The 15,078-nt window shown below is 34.4% G+C and overlaps 1 protein-coding gene across 1 annotated transcript in view; it reads left to right on the forward strand.

Annotated features, from left to right (window-relative positions):
- Window positions 1-15,078, forward strand: part of LOC103604821 (histone deacetylase 9-like) — a 114,823-nt gene that overhangs the window by 8,226 nt on the left and 91,519 nt on the right. The window contains exon 3 of the mRNA XM_008589401.1: window positions 9,648-9,781. Within this exon, the coding sequence (XP_008587623.1) occupies window positions 9,648-9,781 (134 nt within the window). The remainder of the gene's footprint in view (window positions 1-9,647; window positions 9,782-15,078) is intronic.

Below are 15,078 nucleotides of genomic sequence, written 5' to 3' on the forward strand. Positions count from 1 at the left end.
ATGGGGTTTCTTTTCTTGGTTAAGAAAGGTGGCCGTTTCCTGACATATGCTGGTTTTGTCTACTTTTCTTATGTTCCTTCCATATGAATGAAGCAAGATCTCTGAATATTAGAGACATTCTTCAAGTTTGAGAAAACAGTGTTGCCATACGGACAGGGCTTGCAGGCCTTAGAAGAATCCAGGTGAAAGGGTGGACTATAAACCTAGTAACATAAACAGGACATAATCATTACCTGATCATCAAAGCAAAGACTGGGTCATTTCAGATAATTATTTTCTTTCTCATAATATCAGCTTCCTAGTATTTATTACAGCATATATTCCAAAAACTAACAGAGAAATGAACTGAAGATTGCCTTCATATTTAGTGGATTTGATGAGGTAATTTCTTGCCCAAATGAAAGATTATATAAATTTATATTTTAGGGAACACAGGATTTTGTGTTTGACTCAACAAATACTAATTGCATAATGAACACATATGTATTCATTAGTTAAAATTTCAACACACTGCAATTGAAAGTTACTTTGTAATTATTATTCTGCTAAAGAATGACTAAGTGATATATAAAGTATATAAGCCTGAGTAGGGACAAACCTACTTATTGTTGTATTTGAACTTAAAAATGTTGAAATCTCACACTTAAATTCTTATGAGAAAAAGGCACAATAATTTTTTAAAAACATTCATGCAAATATGTAATTTATGTCTCCATAAATAGCCCCTCCCCTGACATTGGCATTAAAACATATATTTGGTTGATAACTTTCATTTAGTGCTATTCCAAATCTGAAGGAAATGAAATGCACCATCTTCACTCTGCTCCTCCTCATATTACTCTGGCTTTTATCCAAACTTAAATTTCCCGTGTATACTCTTATAATCCACATCATCTCAAAATTCACTTTAGTGTTCCTATTGATCTTGATTTCAGATGTGAGCTCTTAAGGATTTTGTTTCTAGCATGTTTGAAAATATATATTTTAAAGCATTAACTTCCTTTCTTTGACTTTTTAATATCTACATGTTGTGATATGTTTAAAAAATCAAAAGTGATATTCAAGCATGTTCTCTGGGAATATTTGGGTTTTTTAAAAAAGGAAGCTATGCAATCTCACCCATTTAATAGTTGTTCTGCTGAGAAGCAAGGAAGAGGGAACAAATACATAATAAAGTTAAGTGTGTTGCTTAAATTCGTTCTGTAAGAGCTATACTTTCTGGTACAAATAAAGAGTTATTTAACACTAAACTCACATACTTTCCAAGGTACACCATTCAAAACTTCACCGTCTGTATGGATCCTCAGCAGCCAACTGGATTGGCCACACAACCCCCTTTTTGTAAAGAACACAGCAATGTTCCACGGGGGAAATGTTGTTTGAGTGCAATCATTTGTTAAAAGTTGAAGTCTTCATTCCATTCCCTGTGAGGATTTGAATGAGCCAAGAAGAGAGACCAAGATGCAGCCAATACCTGGTGGTCTCAGAAAGAGCCTGGATATATCTAGGCAAGAAGAGCATACATTCCTGCAGCTTCTGTAGTGATAGTGAAGAACATGTGTCATAGAGCCAGGTTGCCACATATTCAAATGTTATGTCATGTCATGTCATGTCATGTCATGTTATGTCATGTTATGTCATGTTATAGTGGAATATGTTATAGTGGAATATGGGTAATATTTAATTTAAGAGGTGCCTTCATTCTTATTAAAGATAAGGCATGGTGTTTATGTGAGGTTCTGATAATTTAAAAAGGGCAATGTGTGTGTTTTCTCTGCCAAAGTCATCTATTCTACTCATCTATTCCTGATAAAGATGAGGCTTGGCCGTGGCTCACAAGGGAACATTCATTAGATGATAAACTTGTGCTAGTTTATACCAAATGATATTCACTGAAACAAAAATTTAACGGTAATAAATTTGATTGGCTTTGTCTTTCCCATCACCCAGTATAACTTTAAGGTCTTCTTTCTCCCAACACTACTCTACATAATCTATGTGGATAATTCTTTCTTTGTAACATCTTTTTAGGCAGAGTCTAAAGTGAGATAGAATCGTAGTACTGAAATGATACCAACATTTGTGAAAGTCTTTAAAAATAATGTAATAAAAAGAATTTTTAAATTGATGTTTAGTAAGTGAAACATCATGATAAAAATGAAATAAAATTGAATATTTCAGTGTCAGAACAGCAACATTGGTCTTTTTTTCTGTTTTTTTGTTTGTTGGTTTGACAGCTAACTCCAGCTAAGTCTTCAAGTTTTTCAAATTTCAATTTATATGTTACTTCCTTTAGGAAGCCTTCCTTGGCCAGCTAAACCAAAATTAAATCTATTATAGTCCCTTACATCAAACTGGATTTTTTCATCAAAAATTGTAATTATTTATTTATTTTGGGCATTGTGTTCTGATGGACTGTTGATAAGGGGAGAGACTGTTTTTTGATTCTTCCTAAACCTGGCACTTAACCACGTAGTACATAGAAGGTGCTCATATACAAGGGTACTTAGAAATGTTCATGGAAGGATTCATATTATCTTTTACTTCTATTTTTCCACAAAGTTTTTGAAGCACCTTCACATATATTTCTTGTATAATATGCAAATGAATCAACAAACAAATGAACAGTTGAATGAAATGAGAGTAAGTAGATATAAATTTTATAAAATTATACAAAAAAAGATCATTGGTATATTAAGTGAAATTTTGGGTAATATTTGTATTTTCATTAATTTCAAAATTGATACAGGTTCATTGAAGGCAATTTGGTAAGTCTAGAAAACTATAAAGGAAAATCAACTCAGTATTTTATCACTCAGAGGTAACCACAATTAAAATATGGTCAAACTTTGAGTATTTTTTTTCCCTCTTCTTATGGGTTTCTCTTTAACAGTATTAAGAAAAGTTATGTGTGTATTTGTGTACATAGCTCTGTGCATGTGTTTATATGTGTGTCTATATGTATATGTATGTGTGTATGAGTATATATATATGTATATATATATATATATATACACACACACACACATAGAGAGAGAGAGAGAGAGAGAGAGAGAGAGAGAGAGAGAGAAATACGTAGATATGCATGTGTGTGGGTATGTAAGATCTTCCTGAGTAACTTTATTACTACCTCTTTCAGAATGGAGAGACCAATTTCCTTTTGGTAGATAATCAATATTTTAAATCTCTCTCCTCAAATATATGTCCTTGAAATTTCTCCTGAAAACCTCCAAAATTTGCTCTTCTAATTTTCACTGAAGATGATAAAAAATACAAGAGTATCCCAGTGTCCATGGAGGACTGGTTGCAGAAACCCCCAGAACAACAAAATCCTCAGACACTCAAGTTCCGTATGTAAAATGGCATCGAATTTGCATGTAACCAATGCACCTACTCCCATATACTTTAAATCATCTCTAGGTTACTTAACCAAATACAACGTAAATTCTACATAGAGAGTTGCTATATTGTACTTTAAAAATTTGTATTATTTTTATTGTAGTATTGTTATTTTGTTTTCCCTGAATATTTTCAACCCAAGGTTGATTGAATCTGAAGATGCAGAACGGTAGATATGGAAGGCTGACTGTAGCTGTCTTGTTTATTCAGGAGATTAACTCAACTTGATCATATATATCAGATATCATAACATATGTATTAACATATATTATATTTACAGATCTATAGTTATAAATTATAAATTATTTATGTTCTCTTTCTATACACACACACACACACACACACATATTTGAAGGGGGTGACATTTCACTTCTGAGACTGTGATCCTATTATCTTCACAATGCTTGGACCAAGACTTATTGGGACACAAGTGTTTTTCTTCTTTGAAAAGTCTTGAAATGGTCAAATACTCAAAGGGTTTAGCATTGAAGAGGAGAAGTCTGAGGCTGACTTGATATGTGTTTCTTTGTGGGCAGCCTATTTTCTCTTTTCTGGAGCCTCATGATGGATTGTGTTTATCCTGTTTAATTTAAAAAACAAATCATCTTTATGATGAGCATTTGCAATTACTTATTCATGAGCATGTCTTCTTCTACTCATGGAAAACATCTATTATTCAGTTAGTCTAATTTCCTCCTCAGGAGCAATCACGATCTTTTGTTCAGCTATTTTTTCTCTGACCTCCACATTTTCATATCATCGTGTTCATCTCTTTGTCCTTTCCTTTATATTCCGTGGGCTTCTCAAGTTTGTATTTAGTGGCACTGATCTGGTTTTCTGAACTGTAAATGCCTTTCTTTATTGCCTCTAGTATAGATTTTAATTTTGCTACTCTTTAATTTCCTTGAATCCCTACTTATCATATCCACCTTTCTTTTTACCCATTCCATTGTCTTTTTAATTTAGTGTCATCTCACTCTTTAGCTTTTGGCTTCTATTTTATAGGGCCAATGCCTTTTGATACTCGAGGATGCCAAAACATTTTCTAAAATCTTGTTTTCGTTCCTATAGTAAATCATTGTTCACTCAGCTAAATAGTAGGAAGGACATTTCCTTTATAGTTTCTGTAGTATATTCTCACAGACCCTGTTTTTTTCTTTTTCTTTTTTTCATGCTCGCTCATTCTTGAATGTAGAAAAATCTTTCCAGATATTTTGCCAGCAAATGTGTAGTGAATTGTGTTTGACTTCATTTTTTTTGCCAACTTACATGCTGCTTGAATCCTTTTCCTGGCTCCGTAGTTGAATGGCAACACTTAATCCAGCTCCTAGGCTGTAACAGACTTTCATATGGTGTTAGGGGGTAGGTCTATGGTGAGAATATCTTCTACTCCCTTTCTAGCTGACTGATACTCTGATAAGATGATTCAAAAACCATAAAAGCAGAACTGTCAGTCTTAGAAAATGCTTCTTATCTAGTGAGAGGCACAATATACCAATTTTTAAAAAATCATTTTCAGATATTACATCATTTGCTTGCTGGACACATTAAGATTCACACCTAATTAAAATTTGCACTGTTTGGTACTTTGATTTATGAGTTCCTGTTAAAACATGTTATAACAAATATTATCAATAGTAGAATGTGAAGAGTATGTGTTGGGAAAATAGAATAATTTAATCAGGCCCCCTCACCTGGGGGCAGATTGAGGGTGGTGCAGCATTCTTTGTAAACAAGTTGTGTGTGGGTGGAGTTAGTGTGCCTTCAGGGTGCCACCACCTTGGCTGGAGTTTACTGCCTTGGGTGGCCGCGACTTGAGTGGCCATGCCTTTCCAACCTGTGGCTTCCAAGGACCTGTTTGCCAGTTACCTAGCTCATAGACCCATGTGTAAGGGGTCTGGGGATCCAGCCTGGCATATGAAGGGTTTGTGACCTAGTCTGTGAATGGGTTTGAGGGGTCTGTGAGCTCCAGACCTAGCTCTAGCTCAACAGTATGGCAGAAATAGAAAAAATAAGGCAAAATAAGGCTTATGTATAAAGTTATGGTTAGAAGGAGTAACAACAACTGCTATGGGTATGATCTGAAGGTTGTTAAAAATGACCCTTGTTTCAAAATATATTCTACCTATTGTAGTAATTCTAATATTTGCAGGTTATTTAGTTTTTTAAAAACGATTTTTATTTTTCTAAGAGTTCTGGTCTGACCTCCTAGTCTCACATCAATTTTTCTTCCTTACCAGAGGTTTTTTTCTCTTCTTCTTCTTCTTTTTTTATGTATGCCATTTAATTATATTTCCATGTCTCATGTTTTCTACTAGATCTCAAGTTAAATATAATAAAATGAAGCTACTGGTACTGGGAAAACAGTGAACATTTAATGACAGTCTACTGAATCTGCACATCTTTCAGGAGAGATGCCATGTCATATACGTTTGTATTGTGCTAGTCCTTGATCCAGTCCCCTGGCCCTAGAACTTGCTTAAGAAGTATAGTTTAGCAAATACCTTGGGAAAGTATAAAAACTCAGGCAGTTGCTAGAAGTGCACTATAAAGTTGAATGTTAGGAACTAGGAATCAGAATCAAGAGTTTTAGGTCTAAAGATTTTAGACTCAACTTTCCTTATAGACCAGGTAGACCCAGCCTACAAGTTCTGACTAGACTGAAGTCTAAACCTGAACACATGAATGGAGTCTATGGCTAAGTAATAACTTAGCTATGTATAATGTTAAAGAAAAATGAAAGGCAGTACACTGGATGCTTCAAATACATTATCTCCTTTAATAAAACTGAAAGCCAAAGAAAGTAAAAAGTCCAAGCTTCTCTAAAAAATGTGTCAAAAACTTTTCAATAGTTTTAAAATTTTTTTTGTATTTTTTTTTTTGTGGGAAACAAATTATTAGTGTTTAAAACACAGGTAAAGATTTTAAGGCTCCTTTGTGTATTTTTTCCAAATCTTAACTTAAAATCTTGTCCCATTGATCAAGAGAAAGATTGATCCACTGGCTTATGTTGCAAGTGATAGCCAGTGGAGCAGAAAGAGTCAAACAAAAATAGAATTTCAAAAGAATTCCCAAGAGAAGAGTAGGCTTATTTCTCACCCTATAAGTTGTTGTTTCGAGGGGAGAGAGAGAGAGAGAAAGAGAGAGAAAAGGAATGTAGAGGAAGGATGAGGTTAAAGTCTCACCTTGCAGTCTACCTGTTAACACCTCATTGATACATCATTAAGATGAGTCAGTGGAGGTTTGGGGTTCCAGATTTTATTTATTTCCTTTTAAATTCAAACATCTTTCCAAGAGCTCCTGGACTTTGTATTATAATCTCCAGATACCTGGCAACAATTTCCAGCTACCATAACCTGTTTCACAATTTTCTTTTTCTTGGCAGTAGGTTATGGGGAAAATGTTAGAAGGGGAAAAATTACTATGGAGGTGAGCTTGAATATGTCAAGAGATGAAATAGAAAAAGTTAAGCAACATAATGATTAAAATATCTACTCTTGAAGAATGTATTTTCAAAATGAGGCAGATACTATACTTTTTGTTTCTATATTATTATTAACATATCTTTTATTTTATGTAGTATGAAACTGTAAATGGAAATATGTTAAACAGTTCCTGTTATGTAATAGCAATTCATAAATACTTGATAAATCTGAATTGTACCTTAGTATTTTAAATGTTATTCTTCCTTCCTACCTGGCTTGCTTTCTTTTCCACCTTCCTTCATGTCTTTCCTTTGACTTTATTTAAAGATATTTGTTCATATTGGACTTTGTGCAAATGAAAAAGAGAAGGACTTTGGGCAAAATGCCATGTAGAAAAATATAAAGCTGAGTAAAATAAATGGCTATATTAGGGGCACTTGTTGCTAGGAAGTTAAGGCATAAATAATAAAAGGTAGAATATTAAAGAAATAAGACCACAAAAACTTCAGGAATCCAAAGATATCCACCAATTTGGTTGATCAAGGAAGACTTTATAATGGAAATATCTGACCTAGCTCTTGAACCTATTAATTTATTCATATATTTTATTCATTCATTCATTAAAAAATACTTTTGAGGACCTACTTTATTCGAAGAATGTTTACAGACACTGGGAGTTCAGAGGTAAACAATGGAAGTATAGTCTGTGTGCTTTCATAGATCTTACCATCTAGTGAAGAAAATGTACAATTAACAAAATTATAAACAATTATGTAATTGTGATAACTGGTCTGAAGGAGACCTAGAAGATGCTAAGAGAATATATGACAGGAGACAATGTAGAGATCTCAGAGAATGCTTTGTCAAGAAAGTGACATTTTAACTGAGCCTTGAAGAATGAAAAGGAATTAGCTAGATGAGGGTGGAGTTACAGGGGGGCTGGAAGAACTGTTGGCATAGACAGAAGAGCATGTATGAAGATCCCCAGGCTGGTAGGATTTTGACCCTTATGCAGGATGGAAGGAAGGCCTTTGCAGGAGAAATAGAGATCAAGAGAGGGACGGGTATGAAAAGAAGCTGGAAAGATGGGGAGGGGTCCATCTATGCTGGCCTCGAGGAATTGTAGTCCTATCAGCAAAGTCACTGAAGGAATTAAGGAAAAGTACCTACTAATGTATGGCAAATGAAATAGAGTGAAAGTCAGGTAGCCACTTAGAAGGCTATCTCAGGAGTCCAGATTAGATAATAGTACCTTGGACTGTGTGTGGTTTTGGCAGTGGAGATAAGAAGTGAGTTATTCAAGGTCTGTTTTGGAGGGAAAACAGACACTGCTGTGGTTCATTGATGAGGGAGTGTCAAGAGGACACTAGGGTTTCTTGTATGCGTAATGGCCAATTTTGATATCTTCTGTCATGAATTCAAAATCAGAGACATTCTCACATTATAAAAACCTTGAGATATCCAACTAGCTATTTTGGGTGGACAATCGAATAGATAAGTGTGCACGTATGCTGCTCAGAAGAGGTCACGGACGAGGATGAAAATGTGAGAGTCGGAGCATAGGGATGGGTTTCGAAGCCATTTGAGTCTTAACGATTGGCATTACTTGGACCGGTAAAACGATATTTTCCTTAGACAATTTTTACTACATGGTTGAAAATGCATATGCCATTCTTCTGCATGATCTGCAAGGAAAAATATGTTCCCATCAAGTGACATTTCTCTAACATAATAATGTAAGTCAAAGGGAGAATAAAATGTATTTAATTAAACTTGCTTTACAACATAAGTTGCTGGTAACTATTTTTGAAAAGATATATATTTTTTCTACTTTAATTTCTTATCATAGAAGTTCCCCACCCCACCCCCACAAAATGCAAGTTGATGGTCATTTATTGAAAGATATTTTACTGGTTAAATAATTTCTTATGTCAGGCAATTTTGTAAGTAATATATTTTTACTCTAAAAAATAAGGTTAAAGATGGATATCTTTTTAAAACTATCCAGAGTTTTAATTATCATGTAATTTATTGCCTTAAAAAGTTATATTTTATGTACCCCTAATAATTCATTTCATCACATTTTTATAAGCCCCCGTCATAAGGTCTAACTTAAACATGAAATATGCTAACTCCTGATAATTTAAAAGCAGATTTATTTATGAAATATCTATATAATCTCTACTAAAGATATTTCAATGGACATTCATTCTTTAAAAGAAACACTTCAAATGTCCCACAATATTATAAGATCTACAATATCCATATTGTGTACACAGTGGCATAAATTATGAGAGACACAAATAAGCAAAGAAGAAACTCTTTCTGCACGACATTGAAGGAATTGCTAAACAGAATAGGCAAGGAGTTAGAAAATCCTCCAGTTTATTAAAAGGTTGTAGCCCTGATCTAAATTAAAGCTGGAATTACTCATGAAGGATTTAAAGAGCTAGTTTGTTCTGTGGCTTCAATGATAAAACTAAAACCTCTACTGAATTGAATTATTTGCCTAAAAACAATTCGTAATGATTTTAAATGCTGGTGAGATCACATTATTTTTTTTAATCTAAAATTTCTTAAAATGTCACCGTCTTCATCACTTTACAGATTTGCTTATCTAGGGTCTGAGTACTGGTTATGCAGATATACAGGAGTAAATAGCTCTTATGTGGTTCTGAGAATTTGCTGATATACATTATTTCTCTTTTTGTAAAACTTGTTTTTAAAAGAATGACTTTTTTGGAGCAATCATATTATCTTCTAACATGTATCATTACCTTGTATTATTATTCAATCTTGTACTGTGTTTTCTATGTCTTGAAGGAATTGCCTATGACCCTCTGATGCTGAAACACCAGTGCATTTGTGGCAATTCCACCACCCACCCTGAACATGCTGGACGAATACAGAGCATCTGGTCTCGCCTGCAAGAAACTGGGCTGCTAAATAAATGTGAGGTAATCCCGAATTGGCCACACTCTTATTTGCTTAAATAAATCATGTAAAGAGTCCAGTACTCATTTGGGTAGCAGTAGAAAAATGTTAACCATGTAGTATGAATACTGTGATTTATGAGCCATCACAGGCAAGAATCGCACAGAGCCTGCCACCTGACTCTGGGCTGGGCACACAGTAGGTACTCAATAAGTGTTGATGGACTGGGCAGCTATCCGATGTGTGTGTTCTATTATTGCAGCCCTATTATGTACACATGGTAGCATTCTTGTTTGCATATAGGCATTGTTTACTGAGTAAATCTGAGAAACTCTGCAAAGTGTAAAGTGCCAAGTAATTGTTGCTTTTTGCTATAAGCTATACTTTGAACTCAGATTCCAATTTTGCCACATGGAAATGAATAGATTTAAAAGATTAACTGTCCTTTTACCAAGAAAAGTCACTTCTTTTTACTAAAGAGGCTGATATTTTTATAATTTTATTGTAGGTGTTTGAATACTTTCATTGTGTCAGTATTTCTTAGACTCATTTCTGTAGATTCCTGTTTAGTCCCATTTACATTTAGGAAACTCTATTATTTTAGGCTTTAAAAGGTTAAAAACAAAAGTGATACCAATTTAGGAGGGCTCCCATTGTCAAATTTGCAAAATATGTAACAATCAGCAGCTGTTTGAGTTACCTAAAACCCAGTAACATTCCGCATTTGAGTATAAAACAATTTCAAAAGAAAAATATCCACCATGCCCATGTATTTTCTCCACGTTATTTTAATATTTATTGATTAAAAGTATTTTTTTTTACCAGGTCTATACAGTGTTCTAGACGTGTTCCAGGCACTGGAATTACACAATGTCGCAAGACAGATATTGTTCCTGTTCTCAGAGACTGACATTTTAACATGCTGCTATTTGATTCTATTGTCCTTCTGTGCAGATCAGTGAGGGAAATCCAACATAGTTCTCACCTGCCCAGATAATCCAGATAATTACCCAAAATATAGATAATATTTTGACTATAGTTATGTCATGAGAAAACTGATACACTGGGACCATATTAAATTCACTCTACTTCAATAAAATGCAAAGCAATTTTTTGTGAGTACTTTTCAGGGTCATATACAAATAGCATATGACTACTTGCATATATAAATTCTAAGGTCAGGCTTTTATAAATGCTGATTATATAATTATTTATATCGTTGGAATCAATTTACAACATATCTTTGAAAACTCTCTATAATATATTGCTTTTAGCAACCCCAAAAGTAGTCAACAGAATTTTTATTCAAATTTAATTTAGCTTAAAGTGAACTTGTAAAATATTTTGGTTGAAATAGAAAGGCCAAAGCAGGCAGGATGCTACTAAAGATCAAGTACACTTGCCTATATTTGAGAGCGTGAGTTACATCAGTCTGATCCTTCTCTACAAAGTAGTAAGAATAATCGACTTTTGAAGATGTGAAGCCATGCATTCAAAGTGTTCATTTGTAAGGATAAATAATTTTCTTTATGGATGTTTTTCTTTAAAAGGTGACTAATACATTTCATTTTATAAGAGAACAATTTTTTTTCCCTTTGGTTTTTGTTTGTTTTTATGTCCAATCATTGATAATGTCTAATGGATCATTCTGCAGTTGAGATTGTGAATGAATACACTGGAGCACTGTATACAGATTTAGTCTTACAAGTTTTATTATATGTTTAGGATGGAGTTATCAAACATTTTTCATATTTAAAGCTCTGCTTTTGATTAAATGTATCCTTTGCCTAGAAATGCTAAAGTGAAGGAAAATGAGTTAGATTTATTTCTCTGGTCCTTTCCTGAGTGAAAGTGTGTTACTCATCTTTTGCTAGTGGCATCTATATTATATGGGAAAAAAAGCTTTCATACTCTTTGGTTAATTTTAAAGTTATCTTTTAGGATTTGATGTTTTTGAGAATGCAATTTGGTGGCCAAACCATTTTCTTTTCTATACAATTCCATATGGAATACATAAAGTAGACCAGCAAGGAGACTTTTTTTTGTTGTAGACTGATCTTAATGGACCAAATACATTTAATCATGTGAACCTTCCTGTCTCACCTTTGCATCTGCTATAGAAGTTTTCCTGCTTGGCGATTTTTCTGTGCATTTGCCAGCTGAGGCATTGCTGCTCACATTTTTCCACATTTTGGTCTTTGTTATATCCTGCAGCAACTGGCCTGGTCCCAACCACTCTGATCACTGCCTTCAAATGCATTGTTAGATAGTGGTTTTCCTAAAATCTGTTACCCAAAGGAGAACTGATTATGAAAGGAGCAGAGTGTAGAAATGAATGCAAGTAATATGGTTCACACTGATCTTAAAATTTGAAAGTCCACTATCATCCCTTTCTGGTCAATCTTCTGTTTCAATTCCTCATACATCACATTATTTTAGTCCTGTATTATCTGAAATCATACAGTTCAATTTATATAGCACTAACTGATGTGATAGCAAACACAGGATAAAAGGTCAGAAGCAATGTGGGATTGGTGAGAATGAGTGAGGCTAGCCCCAGCTCAGTCAGATAAACACGAGTCACCCTGGAAACAACCACAAAATTAACAAGTAGTACACTTGAGAGCTCAGATCAGTAGATTTGCTCTTAATAAAGACCAAGCACAAATGTCTTATCCAAAACTTCACAATAATGCAGACAGAACTGACTTTTCCTAACACAGTCTGGTAGCAGTTCACCAGGTGTTTCCTTTCTTAAGTGAAGAAATTGTTGCCCATGTGTATTTATTTGCTCCTACTTTATCAAAGCTTCTATATTATAAAAGTTCTTACATTTTCAAAGAAATTGTTCCCCATATGAATTTATTTGCTCTGACTTTATGAGATGCTATCATAAACCAAAATATAAAATTAGATTTCTAAAATCGCTAAAAAGCAACTCACTTTAAGATACTGTGTAATTTAATGTCCTGCTGCCCATGTGTGAATGATTTTAGGAATATTCAAAAAAGAATTTTAGAAATCATTAGCTAAACAAATGTTATCTTCTTCTAGGGGCTTTTAGTTATAGAACATAGACAAAACATAGAACCAAAAGGGTAAGAGTGTTTTTATGGCTTATTTTCTCTTCTTGGTTGTTTTTACCAGAAGAGTAGGGGAGAAAATAAAAAGGGAACATACAGAGATTATTCCAAACCAGTTTAGCCCACTAAGAAATAGTAGAATCTATATTGTTACCTGGTACTCTCCCCAGCACATTCCTTTACTAAACACAATGGAAACAATTGATACATGTTCTTTGTGGATTTCTTTTAAAATTTTTGATTTAACAAGTTAATTCTATATACAAATTTATTAACATACTTTAAATACTATTGCAAAGATGCTAATCTTTCTTTTTCTTTAACTCCCCCTTCCACTCCAGCTTCTGGTAACCACCATTCTATTGACTTATATGCGATCAACTGTAAACTTTCTATCTCATGCCAAATTATGTTTAAAATTTCAGTTCTGTGAAACAAAACAAATAAAAACAGCAGAAACTTATGCAACAAATATTTTAGCAATTTACCAAACCCCATCAGTTGTTTAAGAATCAGAAGTTCATACCAGATGAGGCAAGTGATTTATGGAGCTACTGCTCTGTGCACATAGTGCATTTGAGCTAGTTGAAAGGGTGAGAAGCTTCCTACCTTAAAAAGCTTCTGAACCTTCTAACAGAATAAAGGCTGATGACAGCATCTGCTCACTGGAGTTCACTTATTCACTCCAAGACAGAATGTTGGGTCTCAACTCAGGTGTCAGTGACTTCTTCACCAAGTCATACAAAAGACTTAAATAATCAAGACCATTTTTTCTAAATTGGCTAGAAGGGGCTACCAGGAAGTTAAGCTACAGTTCCCTTGCCTGGTTATATCTAAAGCATGCAAACATGAGGAGTTACATACAATCTTTGCAGGCTGAGACTCCAAGAATTTGAGTACCGGGCCTGGTGTCTAAGTTTTAACTCTCTCCTAAGCAGTACAGATAATTTCCTTTCTTGGTTGTGGGAAACAGGAACTCAACTCACTTGTCTCAAAAGAGAGAGGATTTATTAGATTTCACAGGAAAGGGTATAATAAAATAGGAAAAAAATGCTTACAAGCTGGGTCAATGCATTGTTTCCCAGTACCCAGATAGTAACCTACCTTTTTTGGACAATATTTTTCTGCCATATCTATCTAGCCACCCTTGGTTAGAAATCGACCTGTGCTTTCAAAAAAGGAAATCTCAAATGTTAGCATATATCCAAATCATCTAGGGAGCTGTAAAAACATAGGTTGCTGAGCTCCAACCCCAGAGTTTCTGATTCAGTAGGTCTGGAGTGGGTTCCAAGAATTTGTATTGCTAACATGTTGTCTGGGTGAACCTGATATTGCTGGTCTGGGCACCACACCTTGAGAACAATGATATATCCATTCAATGGTATTTATCAAGAATTTGAGTTTTCCAGGTGCCATTGTTAGGAGCAGGAAATATTCAGATATATCCCCTGTTTTCAAGGTTACCATCTAGTGAGATCAGTAGATATTAATCAAATGATCATACAAATCAGTATATAATCACAACTCCAAAGGGGTTTTGAGTCCAGTTTTATATTTTTGTGATTTTTGAAGACTGTTGTTGATTGGGCTTGGGGAAGAAATAAACATGAGAATGACTGTGGTCAGCCATCCCCTTAGTCTTGACAGCATCAGAGGAGCCCTGCGAGCAAAAGACAGAGGCAGTGATGTTATATATCAGAGAGCGAAGGGCAAAATACTTCTGTCTTTATTCAGGTTGCTTTGTGCATTGGGGTTAGTATTTCACTGGGACAAAAAGATAAGGATTCTCAATTCTGCTGGCATCCAGAGAAGAGTCAGCCCTCCTAAACCAACAGAGCAGTCAATTTGCAATTAGTGAAATAACAATGAAATGATAGAGAAGATGGCAATTTGAAAAACATGAAAAGGATTCCTTCATTTCAAAACAGTAAAATGTTCCACAAATTAAACTTTTGTATTGTATCAATTCGTTTAGCAATGTAGCACACAAATCAAAACGGATTCCTTTAAAGGCATTGTTCAACATTAGATTTGACCATAGTTCTGTCATTAATTATCCGTGTACTTTTGTCGAATGATTTAACCTGGCCCGTCTTTGGTTTTCCCATGTGTAGGTGAAGATGTTAGGCAGGATATTTGCTAGGACCTCTTCCAGCTCTTTGTGCATTTGGAACATAACACTCTCTTTGGTTAAGAGTAGACTAAATTTTTAGGATGTTTTAATAAACACATAGCTC

This window comes from Galeopterus variegatus, unplaced genomic scaffold (assembly GCF_000696425.1).
Source record: "Galeopterus variegatus unplaced genomic scaffold, G_variegatus-3.0.2 Scaffold5415, whole genome shotgun sequence".
NCBI classification, from domain to species: Eukaryota; Metazoa; Chordata; class Mammalia; order Dermoptera; family Cynocephalidae; genus Galeopterus; species Galeopterus variegatus.